The sequence below is a fragment of the Lampris incognitus genome, chromosome 8 (genome assembly GCF_029633865.1).
Source record: "Lampris incognitus isolate fLamInc1 chromosome 8, fLamInc1.hap2, whole genome shotgun sequence".
NCBI classification, from domain to species: Eukaryota; Metazoa; Chordata; class Actinopteri; order Lampriformes; family Lampridae; genus Lampris; species Lampris incognitus.
This window is the reverse complement of record NC_079218.1, coordinates 42,662,763-42,686,995: the sequence shown is the minus strand read 5'-3', so window position 1 is coordinate 42,686,995 and position 24,233 is coordinate 42,662,763. Positions and strand designations below refer to the sequence as shown.

At 44.2% G+C, this 24,233-nt stretch overlaps 2 protein-coding genes across 2 annotated transcripts; one reads left to right on the top strand and one right to left on the bottom strand.

The window, feature by feature from the left end:
* The first annotated feature begins 127 nt into the window (after window positions 1-127).
* LOC130116397 (stanniocalcin-2-like) lies at window positions 128-13,229 on the top strand. The gene is made up of 7 exons (XM_056284313.1): window positions 128-398; window positions 654-778; window positions 872-1,067; window positions 8,714-8,795; window positions 9,943-10,085; window positions 11,304-11,515; window positions 12,902-13,229. The coding sequence occupies exons 1-7, from the start codon at window positions 252-254 to the stop codon at window positions 13,227-13,229; spliced, it is 1,233 nt and encodes a 410-aa protein (XP_056140288.1). The 5' UTR covers window positions 128-251.
* Window positions 13,230-16,006: 2,777 nt separating this feature from the next.
* Window positions 16,007-20,094, bottom strand: bnip1b (BCL2 interacting protein 1b). Its single transcript, XM_056284840.1, has 6 exons — window positions 20,007-20,094; window positions 19,350-19,442; window positions 19,130-19,221; window positions 17,847-17,954; window positions 17,192-17,310; window positions 16,007-17,049 (listed from the first exon to the last, which is right to left on the bottom strand). The coding sequence occupies exons 1-6, from the start codon at window positions 20,088-20,090 to the stop codon at window positions 16,853-16,855; spliced, it is 693 nt and encodes a 230-aa protein (XP_056140815.1). The 5' UTR covers window positions 20,091-20,094; the 3' UTR covers window positions 16,007-16,852.
* Window positions 20,095-24,233: the final 4,139 nt, after the last annotated feature.

The following is a 24,233-nucleotide window of genomic DNA, read 5'->3' as shown; positions in this document are numbered from 1 at the left end:
TAAAACGCATTCTGAGCTCGCACGCGTGACAACTGAAAATGGGGCGCTCGTATGTTACTACAGTAACTACCGTTAAGGCGACACTGAGAGCCGTTCATTGGAGGGAGGGAGTGCTCCGCCCGCAGTTTTACGAGGAGAAACGAACCAGTCGTATCCGTTGTAGCGAAACAAGTGGCTAGCCATTATTTAGCTATCAAGAAAGAAAGTGAGCAAATCCATCTGGAAATCAAATTGCCCCCCTGCCTTTCGGCATGGCGGAGGGCAGTAGTGGCAATGCCACTGCGGCAAACCTACCCCCTGGTGACCCACAACTGGTCGCCATGATTGTAGAGCATCTAAAGAACCGAGGGCTTTTCGACGAGTTTCGCCGGGACTGTCTAGCAGACGTAGATACAAAGGTGAGCTAGCTTTCTTGCTAGCTTAAGTCTAACCATGTCACAGAGTGCTGGACACTAAAACCAACTGGGGTCCCCCCCCCATCTCATTGTGTGTTTTTTGTTGTTGTTTTTTAACTGAGTAAAGTGTATGAGTTTATATGGGCAACGTTGCTAATGTGTGGACTTTATATGGGCAACGTTGCTAATGTGTGGACGGAGCAGTATGGTCAGATAATGCATGATGGCTAACCTATCTGTTTTTTACACCATCCTTAGCCAGCCTATCAGAATTTGCGTCAGAAAGTCGACAACTTTGTAACCACGCACCTGAGCACGCAAGACTGGAACCCGTCGATCAACAAGAACCAAATGAGGAACGGGCTGAGGCAAAGTGTAGTACAGTGAGTAACAACTTTAAATGCTTTTCACGCTCCTGCTCTCCCATGCTTTGCGGACGGCTTCATTAATCGTCTGTATTGTTTTGCTGTGGACAGTTCGGGCATGCTGGAGTCTGGTGTGGACAGGATCATCACTCAAGTGGTCGACCCCAAGCTAAATCACACTTTCCGGCCACACATCGAGACTGCTATTCATGACTTCTTGTCTGGAGACAGGAAAGACGAGAGCGTCTCCAATCCTAACCATACACCTTCAGAGCAGATAGAACAGCCAGATGTCCCACAGACGACTGCCCCCCAAACACCCTGAAATCAGCCTACACACAACCACAGGTTGCCTGTTTACCCCCTTATCCTGAAGTTGATTTTGTATCTTAAATGCACACAGCAATGACTTGGAAAAAACTGATGCCTCTGATTGGAATAAGAAAACTCTGTATATGTGTGTCACCACCTCCTGCTGCAGAATCAAGGGATGTGGTCTGCTGCTGTTTGTGACTTGTGTAGAAGATTTACTTATAGTATCTTGCGCTTGATACAAGTGCAGCAATCTCTTTCCTCTTTTCTTTTCCCCTGCAAACAGCTGTACATGCTGATGATATTCTGGTGTACACCTGGACAAGCCTATGTAGGTGTGTGGCACCAGGGTAGAGCGTACTTGAGGAAGAGGCGGAGGGAGAGGAGTGGGGCTAGGAGGTTTTTAAACTACCTCTTTCTGTTTAAACAGACTATAGTTCCGGAATCTTTCTGGTTTCAAACTGGTCAGCACTTAGGTGGGGTTTCAGTGCTGTCTGTAGGTGGGTTTCCATTGCAGTTTTGCGCAAAATGAAGTGATTTTTTTTAAAGTCAATAAAACACAATTGCAAATGGTCTATGTTTCCATTGAGTGATAATATGCGATTAAAGCTGGGGTTTCTCCTCTCACGATACGGCGACAGAGCTCCAAGACCTGATAAGTGTTGGCATGGTGATTTTGATTGCCTGCACCGCTATAGCCTTGGTAGTGTTTAATCGAATGTGACGGGGGGGGCATGCGATGCATGCAATGATGCAAAACCCCTTATACCTGGCAGTAGCCATATATCAGGAATTTATTGTAAGCCAACATCCGCAATGATTTTACAGAGGTCCTGTGCATCCAAAACCTCAGAATGACCTGCTTAACATTTGATGAGTTATGCTACGGAATAGGACTCCTCGTGGGGCTGCGTGTCATGCCCGGGAGAGCCAGTTCCAACCACAGAATAGAGATCGTAGGATCTCTATTCTGTGGTTCCAACCAAGAAGCGCATAGCCATCGCTCTTTATAAACTGGCTGCCTTGACTTAAATGCAAAAAATGTTTCCATTATTGCTTTGTCGAATCGTCCGAAAAACCACCTCATGCAAGTGTATAAACTTTTTTACAATATTTGAGTTTTTTCGAAATTCACGTGTTTCCATTACTCGTTTTTTAGTTAGCCATTTCAAATTGCGCATTAAGCAGGTTAATGGAAACCCGCCTAGTGAAGTACAAAGGCTACTGTTTTAGAGGTGGGATGATACCCCTTGATGCAAAAAGTTAACATGCTGTGCACCCTCATGGAATAACCCACTTTTTGATAAACTAGGTACGGAATGGGTTTTGTTAGGCATGTTAACCTCTTTCGCAATTATTAATTAATTGTAGAATAAGCATTATTGCTGTTATGTGTAAAATGAGCCAAGTGATTTTTTTTAAATGCTGATGTGTCATTTGGGCTTTTGCTTTGCTGTTTTTTAATCAATCAAATTTTGTAAGTAAACATTTTAACCAAGAGATGAGAAGATAAACATGGTGTTAGACTGGAAAACCCCCTCAGTTGTTTATTAGTACAGTAGGACACACTGCTTGAGTCTGTTAATCCCCGTTTGAAGGAAGAGGCGACAGCAACAGAGCTACGGTGTCTATAGTACTTGTATTATTTTCTGGCTCAGGATGAAGAGGTATTGGCCATGTCAGTAACCAAAGTTTATCATACTAGACAAGAGTACAGTTTATGGTAATGGTTCCAAACCACTAAGAAGCGTAGTTTTTCCAAACGTTTTCATTTTAAAGGGGAAATACACCAAAAATGATTCGGATGTTGATATTTTGTGAGACAAGACATGGTGAAATAAGATGGTTTATATTGGCAGAGGTAATATCACGTGGGGAGACAGGTTCCCCCTCCTATAACTTCCATCCAGAATTATCACAAAATGTGTAGCGTGTATAATTAGTATGGAAATCACTGGACCTCATGCAAGACTTAAGATTTTTTTTTGCAAGCAGTTTATAAGAGAGACCTTCCATTAGCATAGCTAATGCGTCAAAAAGACCGTGAGGATGGCTGCTTTGGAGTGTACACCAATCAGCAAAACATTAAAACCACTGACAGGTAAGTGATTAACATTGATTATCTTATTACAATGCCACCTGTCAAGGGATGGGATATATTAGGCAGCAAGTGAACAGTCAGTTCCTGAAGTTGATGTGTTGGAAGCAGGAAAAATGGGCAAGTGTAAGGATCTGAGTGACTTTGACAAGGGCCAAATTTTGATGGGTAGACGACTGGGTCAGAGCATCTCCAAAACGGCAGGTCTTGTGGGATGTTCCCGGTATGCAGTGGTCAATACCTATCAAAAGCTGTCCAAGGAAGGACAACCGGCGACAGGGACATGGGTGCCCAAGGCTCATTGATGTGTGTGGGGTGTGAAGGCTAGTCGTCTGGTCCGATCCCACAGAAGAGCTACTGTAGCTCAAATTGCTGAAAAAGTTAATGCTGGCTATGATAGACAGGTGTCAGAACAGTGCACCGCATCTTGCTGCGAATGGGGCTGTGTAGCTGCAGACCAGTCAGAGTGCCCATGGTGACCCCTGTCCACCACTGAAAGCGCCTACAATGAGCACGTGAGTGTCAGAACTGGACCATGGAGCAACGGAAGAAGGTGGCCTGGTGTGATGGATCACGTTTTCTTTTACATCCTGTGGATGGCCGGCTGCGTGTGCATCGTTTACCTGGGGAAGAGATGGTACCAGGATGCACTATGGGAAGAAGGCAAGCAGGTGGAGGCAGTGCGATGCTCTGGGCAATGTTCTGCTGGGAAAACTTGGGTCCTGGCACTCATGGGGATGTTACTTTGACACGTACCACCTACCTAAACATCGTTGCAGACTAGGTACACCCCCTCATGACAACAGTATTCCCTGATGGCAGTGGCCTCTTTCAGCAGGATAATGTGCCACACTGCAAAAATGTTCAGGAATGGTTTGAGGAACATGACAGAGGTCAAGATGTTGCCTTGGCCTCTAAATCTGCCCTGTGCATAACTGTAGTCCACTGACTTCCGGTTTCTACCGCAGCGGTCATACCAGGTTCCTGTTTGTTGGCATGTGCTGTTGTCAATGGCATATTTTTCATGATGCCTGCAAGATTTACCATGGATAAATGTCAACGACATGCAACAGAATTGTCGACAAACTTTCACCTGCACCTCCCAGCAAACGGGTGAAAAGTTTCAGAACACACACCCACATCCTGCCACGCGCTACGTCCCCCTGGCGAAATTCCTCACTGTCGGGTGAAAAGAAGCGGCTGGCGACTCCACGTATATCGGAGGAGGCGTGTGGTAGTGTGCGGCCCTCCCCGGATCGGAAGAGGGGGTGGGGCAGCGACCGGGATGGCTCGGAAGAGTGGGGTAATTGGCCGGATACAACTGGGGAGAAAGGGGGGGGACTAAGTATTCAAAATTACATTTTCTTTTTAGAGTCAACGCAGTTGTATTGTTGCCACAATGCATTTACAACTGACTGTGAAACTATCTACTGAATGCACTGACTTGCTTCTAGAACCTTTAGAATAAAATGCTTCTAGAATACGCTACAAGGCCTATAGAAATGCCCATAATGTAATTGACAGAAGGACAGTCATTGTTGTTTTCATTTTTTAAATTTAACCACTTACTAAAACAACCAACCTACCTTAAAAGCCCTGTTACACACCTCTAGCTTTATAACTGCCCAACAGCAACACTGCTTTATGCGAGACAAAAAAAACCCCAAAAAAAAAAAACAACCTCGATAAAGATTGTATTAATTCCCAACCAAACAAAACTTTCAGACAGTGAAGTATTGGTTAATTTTGAGGTTTGAAATGTAGTGGAGTCAAAAGTACAATATTTGTCTTTCAAATGTAGTGGAGTAAAAGTCGTAAGCTTAAACAAAAAAAGAAGAAGAAAGTAATACTCGAGTAAAGTACAGATACTTGAAAATGTACTTAACTACAGTACTCAAGTAAATGTACTTCGTTACTGCCCACCCCTGGATATAACCCATCTTTCTATGTAGTCTGTATATCTTCAACTTTAACTATGCTCAGGTGAAGATCCCGGGGTTTTGCTTCATTTTCACGATCCAGATTTCAAGGGGCCTGTTCCAGACGTAGACTAAGTTGTAGCTGTGAATTTTAAATCAGAAATATTTATGCAATCTCCAAAAGATTAATCAATATCATTATATCAAAAGGTGTGTACACTCAGCTGAAACTGGTGCATTGCGGTTTCTCGGATGCCTGGTTTTGCTCGTGTCACCGTTTTATTCTTTACGGTCTCAAAGGAAGCGAAACAAACGCCCCAACGGGTCTCAAAGAACGAGCCGTAAACACGGGCACAGGTCTCGCTCCCTCCCTCGGCCAGGAGCGCTGTCACTCATCTGTGCTTGTATAACCTTTATTGATTTACCCGCTTGTTTTCGGTTAAGTGAATGACCCGCAACGCAAAAATGTGCGTGTGTACTAGTGTGTGCAATAGCGAGTCTGTGCGTGTGTGTGTGTGTGTTTTGTTTGTGAGCATCTACGTCTATGTGTGCAGTGTGTATTGCAGTATTTTGTGTTTTCGTGTGCGGATAATGAGAGCTGTTGGTATTCCACTCCTGGGGCTAAGACAGTGTCTCGTGTCTCTTTCAGACACAGGGGGAAAATAGAAGTCCGCGCTGTTTTCTGCGTGTTGTTTTAACAAAGTCAGTTTCAGTCAAGTCAGTTTTACTTCGACCCTCGCATCAGATAAGGAACGGCTCCCTAAAAGGCCCTTTAACGGGGAGAACAAAATGGGAAGAACCCTCAGGGAGAGCAAACGGAGGAGGGATCGCTCCCCCAAGACGGACAGGATGTTTTGTTTACCCAATTTACACGATACAGCGTAGAAAGAGGATAGCAGAATTATTGTGGAAGTATAAAATACATGACGAATATGAGGAGGAGGATGCCAAGCAGTGTCCAGACACCACCGGAACAGCCCAGGACCCGAGCCAAGCGGCCACCATCACCAAAAAAAATGTCAGTTATATTTATCATGATTATTGGCAGGGATCAGTTAAAATGAGTGACTCTTGACAGCCAGGTTCCCTCATCAGCTTCTCCCCCCGTCTCAAAGGGGAGAAGGGTTTAACGTCTCATTGTGTCGTTTCGGAGGTACACTACGGCACATGTCACCGCTTTACCAGCACTGTGTGTATGAACTGGCCACCTCGAGCTTTCTGTGCGTCATCTCAAAAGCAAAAGCTTTTTTCAAGTTGCTGTCATACAGGCAGACATGCACAGTATGTTTACTTGCTGGCTTCGCCATTGCATGGTCATGTGAAGGACAGAGGGTACAGGTGAGCTGTGCATGCTTAGTGTTTGCACTGCACTGCTGTGTGTGTGTGTGTGTGTGTGTGTGTACTTGTGCTTGTATAGTAAGAGTTTCATTTTATGTCTATGTGGGCATGTATCTATGTTTGTGTGTGTGTGTGTGTGTGTGTGTGTACTTGGCTTGTATAGTAAGAATTTCATTTTATGTCTATGTGGGCATGTATCTGCGTGTGTGTGTGTGTGTGTGTGGGCATGTATCTGTGTGTGTGTGTGTGAGGGGGGGTGCCTAAGGGTCATTGTGTGAGTGGTCAACAAGGGCTGAGTGAGGGAAGCCGTGGGATGTTGTTTTGAAACTGGATCAGAACGGCAGAGAGAGAGAGAGAGAGAGAGAGAGAGAGAGAGAGAGAGAGAGAGAGAGAGAGAGAGAGAGAGAGAGAGAGAGAGAGAGAGAGAGAGAGAGAGAGAGAGACTGAAAGAAGAAAGTCCTTCATCAAAACATCCAAACACAAGGTAAGTAAGTAAGCCTACCCTTGATGTGCCCCGATACACATTCACACACAAACACCACACGGTCCCATTACGTTACCTCCCTCCCACGCTCCATTGATGAAATGACGATTTGACACCCAATTTCAGTTATGGTGATTTGGGGAGAGACTGGGGGAGTAAAGAGGTGAGTTCAGCAGTGGCTTGAGTAGGTGAGATTTTGGCATTTTGGGACTCTTTTGTTGTTCACCGTCTGTTCTGGAGACAGTGATGTCACATGACCTTGTTGTGTCCTGCCCTGGATGTCAGGGGTCATTGGTCAGGGCCATTAAAAAAAACAAAACAGGCTGTATGCTTTGAACAGCTTTGAAATATTACCAAAAGCAGCTTACCTTGGACATACACACATATCCGAGATCGATAGAGAGACAGACAGACAGATGAAGCGATAGAGAGACTAAAGTGTGGACTGAAATATAAGTACAATACAATGCAAACATTGGAGAGGTTCAGCGGACATGAAGTAAGGACATTTAAGAACACGAGAAACATTCTCTCCACCACACAATGACCACTAAATGCAGAGAAAAAAAAGTGAAACCTAAACTTGCAGGTTGTTTGTCCCATCCTGCATTGCTGCACTTGGTAAGCCACTAAGGGCAAGCTGGTGAAAATTAGGTGGAGATGGCCCGCGTGCACACCCATAGTCATGTATGTTACCTAAGCTACCCGTCTGCCCACCCGGCTTGCTGTTATTTGATAAAACCCTCCTATTGTGTTGCCATCACAGGTAATTGATAACAGGTAAATGGCGATAAATATGACAATACAATGATGTCAATGTGTTTGTGGAAGTCTCTGTAAAATTTTGTCAAACATAAAATGGTAAGAGGGGAAAAAAACTTGCCCCCCCCCAAAAAAAACTACCCTGTAATCAATCAGCCAGTCTGTCTTTCTGCCTATGTAACCCCCCCCCCCCACATCTTCTTGTGATTATCTTCACTCTTAGCGCCTTAGCTACGTTCCTTACTGCACGTCTCACTGCTACACCAGCAGCTGCTTACCCTCACCCTCCCGGAGAGGGGGAGAGAGAGAGAGAGAGAGAGAGAGAGAGAGAGAGAGAGAGAGAGAGAGAGAGAGAGAGAGAGAGAGAGAGAGAGAGAGAGAGAGAGAGAGAGAGAGAGAGAGACACACATACACACACGGCTATCTGGCGGGTTAATTGAGTGTTGATCTCTTCTGTCTAGTTGACCTTCATGTGCCCTGGCTCTGGAGGGACAAAGCGTCTGCCTCTGTCTAATACCTTATAAGAACATTTTAACTCTGATGGGGGGGGGGTGTTTTAAGTATTCTGAAACCACTCACGTCCCCCCCCCCCCACTTATTTGACGGCGGTACTTTTATCCCATTCTCTCATTTTCCCTCACTGTACCGCCGAGCTCCTCTGACACCTTCCCTCCTCCTTTCCCTTTCTCTCGTAGTGGATGAGCAAAGTGTGCTTGTGCGCGCGCGCGCACGACTGCGCTGTGATTGGTGGAGACGGACCGCGGCTCCCTCATTCACAGTGTCACGAACGCGCAAGGCAAGCGGGGCTTTATAGCCGGCGTGTTACACGGCGTCCGGCCCCAAAGCGCGTCCAGTTCAAACGTGGCTGCCACCTCCCTGTTGCTAAAGACTGTAACAAAACCCATTTAACCTTTCGGGTTTTTTTTTCTCTCTCCCCCACCCCACCCCTCCCCCCATCTCAAACTTTTTGATCGCATTTGTCCCCAGCGATGCCACTGAAGTGGTCTGGTTTGTGTTTTGTGCTCCTTGCCTGTCAACAGGTAGCGCCGCAAACGGACCAGAGCGACTCCCAGGAGAAGGCGCTCATCCAGCCCAAAAGACGCCTGTCCCTCCACAACACAGGTAGGAAGGAGCCTTCCCCCCCCGTCCGCCTCCTGACGTTTACGTGTCGTCAGCGCTGCGACGAGGCGCTCGGTTGTCTGACTCGGTGAAATGTGCCCTTCTCTCTCGTGAGTTTAGCCGGCGTGCCAGCCTCGCTGTAGTCTGCCAGCGGCGCAGCGGGTGTAAAAAAAATAAAAGACTTCCGTTAAAAACTTGGCGCAAGAATATCGGAACCTGTATACTACCATCGCGCGCCCAGCTCCACGCTCACAGCCGATTTTTTTTTTTGTAGTGGCGCTACTCGTGCTTTGCACCCGAGTCTATAGTTGCAAATTCAGTCGCTTAGTTTTTGTTTTTGTCGTAATCGCGACATTATTTGATACCTGTAGCTGTGAAGCAGAGCGTGTCTCTCTGATGGAGCCAACCCCCCTCACAGAGCTTTCGGGTTTGCTGCACACTGAAACCGCACCGACTTCGCAAGATCATCCATCAAGCCTCACGTCCGCCTTCTTACCGACACCGTCCCTGACACGTTATAAGGCTCCGGGCGGTTTGCCGCTGGTTTAACATCAGGCTCGGGAGCTTTATGTACCTGAGTGGGCGGTCGATGGGTAATTGCGGCTTATATATATTCATATTCATATATATACATATATATATATGTATATATATGAATTTGGATGTAACGCACTTAACAATGCGCTGGGGGGGGGGGGCGGTGCGTCCGTGGGATCGGGGTCGCCTGCAAGGTAAAAGCCCGTCTCTAGTCAATCAGATCTTGTTTCTGGACCCTTTTAACAACCTGGCCCGGCGCAGCGGAGTGTGTGAATGCTCGCCGTGGCTCCTCCGCGGTCTCCTGTTCTGTTGGTGCGCTGTAATTCAATGCGCCCGGCGGCTCACTCCTGTCCCAGCACATTCCCTCCGTACCAGGCGGACCTCCCTGACGGGCCTCATGTGAACCCCCGCCGGCAACCGCCACCAACCCCCCACTGTCTATGTAATGACAGTCCGAGTCTGATCAATGACCTTGGTGTGTGTATATATATATATATATATATAAGTAGACAAGACGAATTACTGTGCATCAGTTTGTTATGTTTCTCAAGTCAAGTCAGTTATCAGTCATCACCCCAGGTTTCATGCTTCGTCTCTCAAATTTGTCTCTCAGCGGAGATCCAGAGTTGCTTGGTGAGTTCAGGGGACGTTGGCTGTGGGACATTTCAGTGTTTCAATAACAACTCCTGTGAAATTCGAGGGCTGCACCACATCTGTCTCACGCTGCTGCACAACGCTGGACGCTATGACTCACAGGTGTGTGTGTGTGTGTGTGTGTGTGTGTGTGTGTGTGTGTGGGTGTGTGTGTGTGTGTGTGTCTCTCTCTTTGTGAGCTTGCCTATCTGTTAACTGGTTAAGATGGTGTTCACACCGTGTCATGCTATACAACAAATACAGTCTACGCTTGCTATACCCGACATCCAAAAAAAGCAGGTCTTTACCGAAGGATGAGTTGAGAGTGATGTTTGTGCGGTGTCACAGTGATCTCTGCGAAGTTTATGTAAGGTACTGCAGGGTATACAGTAAACTCCGGAGGGCAACTGAGAACTGAACTATTTACCTCAGGACAGAAGTGAGATTAAAAACAAACATGTCTTCAGTATATACACTGGGAAGGTGTCAAATGTGTTAACTAATATGTAAAATATGAACCCATAAGGTCCATAAGATGCAACAACACAAAGTAAAGGGGGGGGGTATATGAGATGATATAATTGGATATAGAAAAGTATAAGATACAAAGCAATAGGATAAAATATGACACAGTACCGTGAGTTGCAATGTGATTCAGCATAACATAATGGAAATGAATCTTGTCACTGTAGCTCTGAGAGAGCGAGAGAAGTAGAGGATGATGATGATGTTGGAGAGATGGACAGACACTATACAAGTATAACATTCATTATCACAGCTGTAGACGACTGTGTCCCTGGTGGTAGACCCTGTTGTTTTCTATAATATGCAGCCTTGCTGGGAAGCATTTGTCTGCTTTTTGTCTTAGCGGCGTTACATACATTGCACATAACCGGGAATACCACCCTGCAAGCCTGTGGCCTAATTAATGTCAGACCAGACAATTAAGAAATCCTTTTCATATGCCATGAGAATGCAGAATAGTAGGAGTGTCTTGAAGGCATTATCCAAACTGAATGTTCTAAATCATCAAGTTCACCTACTATGTTCCCATGGTGTAGCATGATCAGTCTCAGTGGTTCTTCACCTTTCTGAAATGCCAAATACTACTATTTGAAATATGCCGTGTCATATACCGACAGTTCTCCTGGAAAAATTACTTGGCAAGTTCAATAATGATTAGTGTGCTGTGTGTCTCGCCTGCATCGTATGCAAGGTGCTGTTAACTTTATGCTGCTTCAAAGTCAATCCTGTGAAAGGTTATGCATCTTCCTTATCTGTTAAGCAGCTCATTCTTGTGCATAGCACTGAGCTGGGATAAATGCCCTCTGTTCGTTTTAGGGTAAGTCGTTTGTGAAGGAGGCGTTACGCTGCATGGCGCTGGGACTTCGCCAACGGTTCAGCTGCGTGAGTCGTCGGTGTGGAGCGGTGAGGGAGATGGTGTTCTCACTCCAGCGAGAATGTTACTCCAAACACCAGCTCTGCCTGGTACTCCGGGACCACATGGACACCATGGGTGACCTCATCCACTTCCACCTGCTGTTTCCACCGGGGTGAGGGCTTCGCACACACACACGCACACACATATAAACAAACAAACAAACCAATTAAGGCACGCACAGGTGCTCTCATGCAACTGACACACAGATTCAAGCCGGGTCAGGACCGCGATGGCAACAGGGATCCCAGACATACCTCTCCTTTGTGTCACTACCGTCTAGTAGCTCCTCCTGGGACATCCCAAAGTGTTCCTAAGCAAGTTGGGATATATTATCCCAATCAAAATGACCTAGGCCTGCCGCAGGGTCTTCTTTCAGTTGCTAGCGCTCAGTAGACTTAAAAATGGCTGCATCCAGTCAGAGTCCTCACCAGATGTCTGAGCCACCTCAGCTGGGCTCAATTTGGTGAAGAGGGAAAGTGTCCATACCTTGAGGTCATCTGGGTTTGCTGAGCTGCACACCCTGTAACATTGGGTGAGCTCTGCAATCCCCACAGAGAAAACCTCATTTCCTCTACTTGTACTGGAAAAAAGATGGGACAGCCGAATCAAGAGAGTTTTGCTTCGTGGCACAGCTACTTATTTTCAACAACCATTTCACATAGCCCCAGCATTTGCTACAGTTGCTGCACCTATGTGAATATCAATTTTATGATCCCTTTACACTCACTTGTAAATAAGATTTGTCCAGGCATGGACATCGGCCTCAGATATTCGGGGGGAGCTGAATCTGAATCAAGCCATGTCACACTTGGCAGCACACCACCATCAGTGCACATTGGTGGCTGCATTGTGATGACGCCAACAGGACGTCCTTCTGAAAGACCAGAAATGTTGTGCTCATGTCACTGAGCCAGATGCCCCGCAGACGCATACATTCGCTGCGCTGACGTCAGGTTGTGACATCCCGATCGGGAAAATCCCATAAAGGGGCAAAGCCCATCCTTCAGCCCAACACCCACTTCAAATGAGTCTGTCTTCACAGTGAAAATGCCAACAAAATTCGAATAAAGACGTTATCGCGATCCAAGCTAGCAACAACAGAATGAATGCAGCACACTCTCAGACTAACCCCCCCAGAATTGTAATTATACACTGTGGCAGACCTTTCCCAAATCCACAAAAGGGATTTATCGTAGATTAGCAATTTATTAAAACCTCTACAATATGTGAGAAAGTAAAAACATTAACCGTTCTGATATTTTTAACGTCTACCACTTAGTTTTTAAGAACACCAGGACATGTTGAGCTCTCACTTCTGGACTTGCAACGTCCTTCCACATCCTTCCCACTGAAAATAATAAGAAAACAGCAAAAGAGAGGTAGAGAGGTTCTCAGTAAACGTGTAATCTTACCCAGTCTACTGTTGTTATTTTTGCCTCTTAAGTTGTTGGCTATGGAAGAAATAAGACTCCATGTTTGCATGTGTATTCCTCACCAGGTCATACGTGGAGCTGGTGAACTTCTTGATGGGCTGTGGAGAGGAGGTAAGGTCATGGGTTGGCCGTCGTTTGCATGCACAGTGCAACCAGCACTGGGGGGCGCTGTGCAGCAGCTTCAGCAGTGCCTGCTCTCTACGCCAATCGGATGCTCCGCTACAGACCACTGTCCCGCCTCCTACCATACCTCAGACTATCACTGGCCAGGGTCGCCAGCAGCAGACAACCAGAACAGCTGATCCGGAGGGAACGAGGGGCTTTAATCGGCTCAACATAGCCACGGAACCTGACCTCCCAGGTTCTGGTGAAATAACGGTCATTGCACCATAGACAGACAGAAACAAGTAGCCAGACAGACAGAGACAGGCAGGCGGAGAAACAGAAAGGGATATGGCCAGTCATAACAACAGACAGGAAGGAGCATGTGCAGACAGACGTGTCAGAGGCCAAGGTTATACTTGCTACCTTAGGTAGTACTTGTAGTAGTAGTAGTAGTAGAGTAGTAGTAGTAGCAGTAGCAGCAGTGGTAGAAGTAGCTCCATTAAAGTATACTCTCTATGGGGGAGAGCACAGAACGATAATTTATTATAACTTTACAAGGTGCTTGTGATATACGTTTTATATGCACTGTATATGACAGAAAGATAAAAACAGAACCAGATATCTACCTCACATCATCTTTACAGTAAACTGTGTAGTAGCACGTACACTACCGGTCAAAAGTTTTATAACACCTCCATATCCAGTTTTTATTGAAATTTACACAGTTTAATGTCTCAATGTACTCTGAAATTAAACAACAGAACAAATAAACAATTGGAGATAAAAAAGGAATCATGGAGTCATGGTTTGACAAAATGTAACCTAAATTCTTGACTCAAAGTAGCCACCTTTTGCAGATATAACGGTTGAACACACTCGTGGCATTCTTTCTACAATGGAAATCAAATATTGTTCAGAAAATTCTCCCCACCACTGTTGCAGAAGTTCCCACAAACGTGTTGCACTTGTAGGTTGCTTTACTTTCATCTTTCTGTCCAGTTCATCCCAAACCAGCTCAGTGGGGTTTAAGTCTGGAGACTGTGCTGACCATTCTATGATTTGAATTTTACCATCTTGTTCTTTTCTTCTAAGGTAGTTCTGATATAGCCTGGAGGTATGTTTTGGGTCATTATCTTGCTGTAGGATGAACCCCTGACCAACTAGGCATAGGCCCGAGGGTAGTGCATAGCACTGCAAAATGCTGTGGGGGCCCTTTTGGTTCAGGGTGCCAGTAACTCTGTGCGTCACCGAAAGAGCCCCAGACAATCAGGCTTCCTCCTCCATGTTTGACAATTGGTGTCACACACTTAGGAACCACCCTTTCACCTACTCAACGGTGTATAAAAACCCTGCATTATGAACCAAAGATTTTAAATTTTGATTCATCGGTCCATAAGACCTTCTTCCTGGCGACATGACCAGGTGCTGAAGACAGTCGCAGAGGCCAACTCCAAAGCCGTGGCCAACGACAAGCAAGCCCATGGACACAGGAACATTGCCTTTGACAGAGCTGGTGAGCAGCCTCAGTCACAGCCCAGATCAGCAGCCGGTCTTCTCACCTCTGTGTCAGACTGGGAGCTGTGAGTCGACTTGGAGGAGCAGCTCAGGTAACACGGACCACTGGACCATGTTATGACAACTTCGTTGGGGCCAGACGTAGTGCATCAGCCTCCTCAAAGCAGGTGCTCATTATAGAGCTGACAGTTTCTTAGGAGGGCCAGATGGAAGAGGCAAATGAGTGGAAGCAGTCCAAGCACCAGGAGCTGGTGGATCAGTGCCGGAGGAGACGCTGGAAGGCATGTTATGAGCCTATTGAAGTGGGGTGTAGAAGGCTTTGCCGGCCGCTCACTGTGCAAGGTCTACACTCTACTTGGCATCACTGGGGACGCAAAAAGGAAAGCCTATACTTTTAAGGGTTATGGCTGTCTTCCTTGGTTAACTGCCTGTTTCTCACCATTATGATAGCAAAATGCTACTTCCTACAGTGCAGTATTGTCCGAATAATACTTCAGAGGGTGTAATAACCCAGTCTGTGTTATTACAACACTGCTTTTATACAGACAGAGGGTTTGTAAATGATCAACAAAAGTTGAGAAACCTGTAGGAATTGTTTGCATCAACTTTCAAGGATTAATTTACTTGCATTGCTGCAGAACAGCTGTAAGTTGTTAACCCAGTACTTGTTCCCTGAAACATTTTTTTTTTAATTCTGAAATTAAAATTTTTTTGCTTTTGGTAACTTTTTTTTTTTTTTACCTCTGGCAGTTTATCGCTTACCGTTGTAGTATTTCAGGTTATTCACCCACTGGACTTGAACTGCTTACATTTCAATTTTTTTAAAAAAAGAAAGAAAAACGGGGGTGTTCAAAAACGTTTTGTCCAGTAGTATACATACATAAAAGACAAAAATGCTCTGGACTTAAACATGGGTAAACACTTTACAGGAAATTTGTCTCCAGCTGAAGTGCGGCTGATCAATAGTGTTTATATTCTACATATATGTCTTTTTTTTTATTTATAAGGAATGTCTTTGCAAAACTTTACACCATACAGTCTGTAAAAGCTAACTTAATGTCTGTTAAAAGCTTGATGACACAGGATAGTCTGTCGGAGTATAGCAGCATATTAAGGTTGTGATATAATTATGTATTTCTGGTGTTTCACTTTTCCTACGAGTCTTTTGTTTCATGTTAACCCTTTTGTAAAATTTTAGTGGGTTTTATCTCTTAATGAATGTGTACTCAGGAGGTTTGATAGCATGTTCACTCGGAATTCAATAAAACTTTTAAGTACCTCGCGTAAAGCAGGTATTTGAAACTAATAAAAAGTAAGTTATTATGAGTCCCTGCACATACATGCACACACACACACACGAGCTCACATGCAAGTGCACACAGACACACACTTCAACAGTAAGTTAACAGTACACACACTCATTTTAAAAAAAGGATGCAGATGAAGAGGACAGTGGTGTGTGTGGGTGTGTGTGTGGGGGGGTGAAGATGGCAATGTTGTGGTAAAACAACACACCTCAGCTTCTCATAAGTCTTAACCAAAGCATTTACTTGGCCAACGGCAACATGTTGCGGGACTGGGCCACTAGACCCAATATCTATCGGCTATGCAACATTACATATCGGTGTCTTTGATAACCCCATATGACATCGGCAATTCTGGGATGTTGATCGTAATGTGCATTTTACCCTGGGAGAAGGCAGCACAGCTTTCAGGGGAAATTCTCACAAAACACCAACATGTTTTAGCTCAAACAAAGGTAAAAAGAAACTTACCATCTCTTTAATGATGCTATTATTTTGTATGCTGCCATCTAGTGGGATATCGTTACCAATGACCGGTGCACAATAACAACGCATTCAACGGAACTTGACTGAAACTAACATTTATCATTCAGCAACAAACTCTCACTGACAATAAAACAAGGAGGCCCTTACCAGCGACTGGTATACAAAATGTATTCTAGTTTAGCAATTAGTGGTAACACTGTCCTGATTTGAAAGAAGGCACTCAGCGTAGTTATCACTGACAGTAGTTACCATTGGACCTGAAACAACAGAGATATCCTCTGGCTTTGGAAAGCTGTCTGGAAAACACACAACTGAACCAACACACACTCACCACATACAGAATGTAAGCTGAACCTGTCAAAAACATTTTCTGTTAGGTACAAAAGCACTGGGCCATCTTTAGTTCTGAGTCCGACATGAGGTGTAAACCTATGGGTCCCAATCTCTCAGGTCTCCAAGCCTGTATGTGATTTTCCCTTTGGTATGGCATTTTCCATACTGGCATCCCTGTATGTGTGTAATGCTCTGCAGCTAGGCCCACATTATCCTTGAAAGAAAAGCAGAGACATACTGTGCAGTATTTGGATAGGGTCACTACCTAGCTGCCTAGATGAAGGGGAAGAGGCGTTTCTTGAGGATGTAGAGTACGGTGGCCAGGAACAGAGCCAGAGCCAGGAAGATGAGCAGCTTGTCTGTCAGTTCCCGACGATTATACTTGAGGATCAGCTTCCTTCCCAGATGTATGGTTCCCGTCATGGTCTTGAACTCGTCATTGGTCTCCTGCACTGTTCTAGAGGAGGTGGCTGAGAATAGGAGGGAGAAGGAAGAGGGAGAACATCATTTCTCAAGTTACTTTTTGTTAGCTCTCTGCCTCTCATCTTCAGTGGATGGGAACACGCACACACGCAAGCAAACACACACACACACATAGAATAAGATCTTTACCAAGAGTGCCGATGGAGTCTTCACTTTGCTTCACCTGTTGGGCCATCATTCTGCTGATTGACATCAGACTCTCTGTGATGTTGCTGTTTGTCTGCACTAGGCTTTCCTTGGTTGCCTTTCTGATACACACAAACCAAACAGATAAATCACATACACACTTTGCAAATGAGCACAAATATGCATAAGGGTTCACATATGCAAGGACCATATGCACACGCGCGCGCGCGCACACACACACACACACACATGCACACACACACACGCACACACATACAAATCAAAACAGGGCATGCATTGTCACTTTACATAGAAGAAACATTGGAATTAAATTTGAGTGCAGTTATGGCAGAGAAGCGTGTTTCCACTTGCCCAGTGGAAGTGACAGTGAGAATTGAAAAACAAGTTTCTGCAGTGCTATCTTTGCAGGAAAATATGCAGGCAGGCATCTGTCTCAACTTTCAGTTAGATTGACAATATAGCAATAGTTTTTTACTCAATGGTATCCTTCATTTACTAGAAGAAAGATTTTCCAATTTGGTTAGAAGAGTTTACATTGAGAATACTGTTGTTATTTAGCAGAATGCCAGTAGAGTGGTGTTTGGTATTTTGTTCTATTTCTAATGGTAGCTTAGCAGCAGTGATTACTTCTAATTACCTCTGTCTTGTGGCCAGGTTCTCCCCACCATGCAGCAGTTCATCCTTCTCCATGTAGTCTATAGCCAGTTTACAGGCCAGGTTAGCCTTCCGCCACGCTGTCTGGTTGCTGACAGTGACAGAGCATAACAAATTTTCAGTGGGTTTTTTTTATGTGTCTGTTCTCCTTGCCCCCTTCTTGCTCAGTTGTCTGGACTTCTTTGTTATATTCAGTTTTATGTGTTCGTGTGTTTAGCTGTTCTGTTTTTTTTCCCCTATGAACAAGGGAGAAGAACTATATTATGAAAAAGACGGAGCAGCACACTGATAACGCATGGTTTGATAAGATAAACTTACAGTGGTACACAAAAGTTTGGGCACACTTGGAGAAATCGCATGTTTTGTTGAACCTCTTGGTGAAAACAAGCTAAAAAAAAAATTCTGCAAGGAACAAACTTTAACATGACATATTTCTAAAAAAAAATTCTGGAAAGAACAAACTTTAACATGACATATTTCTGCAAATTTGAATGCACAACTTCTATTTACTTATCGAATTTAACAGATTGAAAAATAAAATACAACAGTAAATATAGCAAAAGCTTAGGCAGCCACTGCATCAGGTAAAACTGCTCAACATTGCCCCCCCCTAAGTTGGTCAGACTTGATGTTTGGATAAGGATTCCGAACAATATTTTATTGTCTTTCTTGATAACAAAGCCAAGACCAGGGCCCCCTTCAGTATTCTTGATAGTTATTAATGGAATTTTAGAATGCACAATGGACGTTACATCACAATATGGATGGCTTCAGACACTTGTCCCTAGGGGTTCAAAGAAAATATAAGTAATCACCTCGCCATTATTAAATGATGCAGAAGATGCAAAGTTCAGTGACTTTTTCTTGTCCAGTTTCACTACTTGTCAGACACATTTAAACACATTTAAATACATTCCCCTGGAGATATTGCTACATCCCCAGGAGAGATCTTGACAGTGCTGAAGGGGCATATGAATAAGTAAGTAAAGAAAGCATTGGGTTGGTTGTACAGACTTACACTGGAGATGAAACAAAATGACGGCATGAAACAAAATGTCGGGGACGTTCTTCCTACATCATACAACTTTAGGTTGCCTTTAAAATAAGATGATTTGCATTTGAAAAGATAATCAACCAAACAGTCACTCTTCATTGAGCCCCTGACCTTAATTGGAAGGTTACACCAAGTCAAATTCACACTTTATTTTCAAACCAATGTGTGAATGTGTGTGTGTACACATATGTGAGTGTGTTTATGTTGTATACCTAAGCATCTGTCTGCGCTGGCCTTCTGTCTCTGCCTGGATTGTCAGTCTGTCTGTGTCGCTGTCTTGTTCTCTGGACATCTGTTCCAGGTCCTGCCAACAACAACCAGACCAAACACAAAATCGACAACTACATCTGAAATATGGTAGCAGATCTGATATAAACACAATAATATAGTTTCATACGCTTTAGCAATATTTTTTTCATTGAGTTACCTGACCTGTATTCTACAACGGAGTTGATTGAATTTCTCTTTGACCTGGGAGTTGAACTCCATGAGAGCAGACTGGGGGCCAGAGCATTCTCTGATGTCCTATATTTCACAAACAGTCAGACAGACAGACAGACAGACAGGAAATATTATGAGCAATTGATAGTATAGAGACGATCAGTATGTGAGTCGTGTTTGACCAGATAACATCATGTTTGATTACCTTTAAGACAGAGAGGACGACTTTATATAGCCCTTGACTAGAGGTTGTTTTTTTTTCAGAGCTTAAACAGGGGCCACCAGTAACTCTAATACAGATCAGCCAATCAACTATCTCATGACAGAAAAACTGCCCCCCCCCAACACTTTAAATTGTTCCAAAGTACTGCTGCGGAAGATCAAACCAAAGCAAATATGACGGATAAACGTAACAAATAAACCGTGTCGACCTTCCACTTTGCAGTTAGCCAGAATCTATGTTCGAAGTTCTGATCGTGTAGCTAGACGGTTGCGTATTGGTTCATGTAGCGTTACCTTTCACATTGCTCATGCTAATGCTTTAGCCAGCTCTCTGGAGAGATATTCTTCGGGGAAATTCGGGGGGGGGGCAGCGGCTAGCTAAAAAACAACGGAGGAAATCTATAAGCAACGTACTGAAATCCTTACCTGGATGAGAGCCTTTATCTCCAAATCGTACTTTAATATTTCTTGTCCACAAATTCGGACGTGGACGTCCAAAGACGACGCCATGTTTGTTTTTGTACGGCAAGCCCAAACGATCAAACTGCACGCGCTGCCCTGAAAACGAGGAGGAAGTCGTATCCGTTCATTTATTTATTTAACAGTAAAAAAAATAAAACAAAACAAACCAAACCAGAAAAAATCTGTTTAAAACCATTGTTGCTCAACGCTGCGATAAAAGTCGCATTTCTAACGTAAAATTTCTTTCTTTTTTCCCCTTTTTAGCTGTATAACGTAATTCGCTATTTGCAGTGGCCGGCTCTCTATCTGTCCAGAACAACATTTGACAATTTGAAATTTGAAAACTGATTTCGGTTTGCAATCAATGCCATAAACAATTAAGTCACGTGTATAAACATATCAATTCATACACACACATACATAGACACATAAAGAGGAGTCAGAAACTCAAATGCCACTGTGTAAAGCAACGCAATAACGCAACTGTAAACTACTAATAAGACACATTAGCCCCTAGCTAACGAGTTTGACCTTTTAGCCGAGCGGTTAGTGATGTCGCCTTGTGGTGCGGTACACTTCGTATCGAATCCCGCACCGGGCAAGAAATTAACCGGTTACACAACTTAAGATTTCCACGGTCTAAAAAAGTTGTAGGGTGAAGCTACAGTTTATAATGCCCCCCCTTTAAACAACGCATCATATCTGACATCAAAAGGTAACATCAAAACAACAAACAATATAAGTAAAAAAAAAAACTTACATGTTGTGTTTCTTCTGACCATCCATTCTCATATTCGTCCAGTGTGTTATTTTTAAACATTTTTAAATTTACCAGGTGTCTTGATGCATGGTCAATAATCCAGTACACTATATTAAGGGATTAGCTGCACTGAGGCGATGGAGGAACCTGCAACACAATGTGCGTTTGTGTGCATCTGCATATAACAGGTTCTCTCAATTACAGACATTATTGTGTTAATAATACAATAATAACCACTGGTTAATGAGTAATAAGACCTTTACTAGTCATAACGTTTGCATTTTGTGGACTATCAAAGTTATTTAATACCGTAATCATGAGGATGCTCTGTGCAACGTTTTATGCAAATTGGTTTCACAACCTAAAACAAGTGTGGGAAAAAGTAGGTTTTGCATATTTCGCAAGCGCCGCCTAGTGGCCGAAAATAAGGATGCTGAATATGGAGCTGCTAAGGGAAGAGGAAAAGAGGAAGGTCAAAGAGGTTTATGGATGTGGTGAGAGAGGACATGCAGGTGGATGGTGTGACAGAGGAAGATGCAGAGGACAGGAAGAGGTGGAAACGGATGATCCGCTGTGGCGACCCCTAACGGTAGCAGCCGAAAGTAGTAGTAGTAGTAGTAGTAGTAGTAGTAGTAGTAGTGGTGGTGGTGGTGGTGGTAGCGGTAGATTAACACATAATGTTAATAAGCATTTCGTAAGGATTTATAAGGGCATTATTACTTATTAACTAACACTTAATCTAAAGCACTACCAGACATTTTAGAGCTAAATCCACGTTAAACCCCACAAGTTAATTAAGCCAAACACAGTAGTAACACATAAAAGTAAAGTGATAGATATAAAACACTGAAAACACAAACAAGGAAAGAGTAAGAAATTTGGGCTGAAAACAGACATACAATTTCGCTTAAATATCTCACCCGCAGCAAATAAGCAAATAATAGAAGCAAATAATTTTAAAGACAAACGGCACACCGGTGTGTGCTTGTAGGAGTATTAGAGAGCGAGAGAGAGAGAGAGAGAGAGAGAGAGAGAGAGAGAGAGAGAGAGAGAGAGAGAGAGAGAGAGAGAGAGAGAGAGAGAGAGAGAGAGAGAGAGAGAGAGAGAGAGAGTCGTTCTTTGAACGGTAATTTGTTAAAACCAACAATTTGCCTTAAATATCATATTAGATTGATTGAATATTTAGCAGCATTGTGACTCCCCGGTTTAAGAATGTCTCCATGCTCAGAAGAGGAGCCATGTAAACACAAAAAGGACTTCTGGTTTGATTCCCTTTGTATCAACGGCTGTGCATCTTGTTGCATGACTTGTGGAACCTTTATGCACAGTACAACAGGGAGGCCTGCTTTATATCTGGTGTTACACTGAAAATGGGCTGTCATTCAAATGAACGCTTAACACTGTCAAATAAATCCAACCATGTTGTATATACTGTACTGCACATTGTACGTATACTGGTACTCTGTCATGTCCATCTACCTCAGGCATTTGTGTAAGTAACCTGCTACCATCTATTTCTGCATCTCTGATGTATTCTCTGCACCACTGCACTTTATCACCTCTTATTTCGCCCGTATAAGTCAATCCTTGTGTCTGAAGATTGTTGTGTTTGTAGTTGTAACCAGGTTAAAATTAATGTTTTTATTTTATTTTGTTTGAGTATGAAATATCACCAAATCCTGTCTGTGTGCTGTTATTTGTATTTACTACATTTTATTTTATGTCATTATTTACTTTTATGTGTTTTACAACGACCGTCATATACGTGTACTGTCGCTTTAAGAGAGAGGTCTTGTGGGTACACGGAAGAGGGAACGCGGGAGAGGCCATTTTTGTTTTGTGGGAGGAGTCTCAAGCAGCGATCGAGCCGAGCCACGCGTGTTTCTTACCGTAGGACAGTTTTGCTGGTTGAGGAGAACGTAACCTTGAGTATCCCTGTAAGAAGATACTGCAAGCTGTGGGATAAAATACTCGTTTATCCTTTCTTACATCGGAGTCCCGTGGACGGTTTCTCCTTCTAACGCACACGAGTGAAGTCCGGGCAGTGGTTGAACTTCGACCCCCACGTCCGTAAGAAACACCGCTCCCGCTGGAGGACCGGACGTTTGTCGAAGGGTTTGAAACCAAAATAAATGGCAAGGTGAGCCAAATAGAGTCGTGTGTCCCCCCTCCTTCCTTGATCATGATGATGATGATGATGATGAGAGACTGAGGGCCCCCCACAACATCTGGGACCCCACCGAAAATAGAACACAACGCAGAGCTAATGATGAGAGTGACGGGCGTGCAGCAGGCTGACCAGCATAGAACAGCATAGAACTACCCCCGTTACATTGGTGCCGTGACCCTCCTGGATCCTGAGAGTGACATCAGTTGCTCGCCGCGGGAGGCTGCTGTCGTCATCAAGCCCCAGACGTCCTCAGGTATTTCTATAGACTGTACGCTCATGTTACAGTGGACTGGAGTTGAGCTGTGTGGACACTGGGCAGTCATAGCTGTGGTTACCATGGACTGGGCTTGTGAACAGGACATTTGTATATACTGAAGGAAGAAAAACACACGAAAAAAAAAAAAAGGAAAAAAGGTTAATGTTGATGTGATTGAAGGACTCGTGTGAATAATCTATTGATATAAACTACTGGATATGTGCATATGTGATTAATCTATTGGTGAATTTGTTGATTGTGTGTGATTGTTTCAATCTCTTAGTGATTTCTAGATTCAGTTATTTAAATGAATTGAGCTTTTCACTTTTTTATTTTATTTTTTATTTTATCTGAGTGTTAGAGGTAGGAACATGGCAGAGGGTGGTTCGTACGTAGGTGGGGGTAACATTGCTGATCAGGATCTTTTGGATCACCAGTGTGCTATGGAGAGGGGGTACCAGTTAGATGTGGGTGGGGGTTTACGGCTAGGTGTAGGTAGGAGTTTCGGGCAGCTCTTAGAGGGTGGGGAACCAGACACCAGAGCACCAGGACCTAGAGACCCGACCACATTTGGCACTCCTCAGTTCACCTCCACACGCTACGTAGAACGGGCCAGGCCAGGTATCAGCGAAGGGGCTGTGCTAGGTAACAGCGAGCAGCCAGTGGGTGAGTTAGCAATGCTCATTACTCAGTTAGCAGAGAAGATAGGAGAGTCAATCACTGCTAAGCTGCAGGAAACACAAATGCTTAGAAACACACACACAGACAGTGCTAGGTCTGCTGAACAGTGTTCGGAAACAGTGCCTAGTGTTAGAGTAGTAATGCAGACAGATGCTAGGGAGCCTCCTATTTTCAGGGGCGATAGCTCTGATAAGTTTACAGTTCATGAGTGGGAGAGCCTTATGACTTTGTATTTGAGGAAGCAAGCCATTCCAGTTAGTGAGCAGTCACATGAGATTCTAGCTAAGCTTATGGGGAAAGCAAGGGACGTGGTGAGGATAAAGC

Excerpts from the sequence above, each read along its gene's own strand:
- bnip1b (XM_056284840.1), bottom strand. The coding sequence starts at position 20,090 with ATGGCGTCGTCTTTGGACGTCCACGTCCGAATTTGTGGACAAGAAATA. Across the intron at positions 17,955-19,129 it reads CAGCGCAGACAGATGCTTAG|CAACCAGACAGCGTGGCGGA; the intron begins GTATACAACATA and ends TGTCACTGTCAG. Across the intron at positions 17,050-17,191 it reads AGACTCCATCGGCACTCTTG|CCACCTCCTCTAGAACAGTG; the intron begins GTAAAGATCTTA and ends TCCTATTCTCAG.
- LOC130116397 (XM_056284313.1), top strand. The coding sequence starts at position 252 with ATGGCGGAGGGCAGTAGTGGCAATGCCACTGCGGCAAACCTACCCCCT. Across the intron at positions 399-653 it reads TAGCAGACGTAGATACAAAG|CCAGCCTATCAGAATTTGCG; the intron begins GTGAGCTAGCTT and ends CACCATCCTTAG. Across the intron at positions 8,796-9,942 it reads CCTGTCCCTCCACAACACAG|CGGAGATCCAGAGTTGCTTG; the intron begins GTAGGAAGGAGC and ends TTTGTCTCTCAG.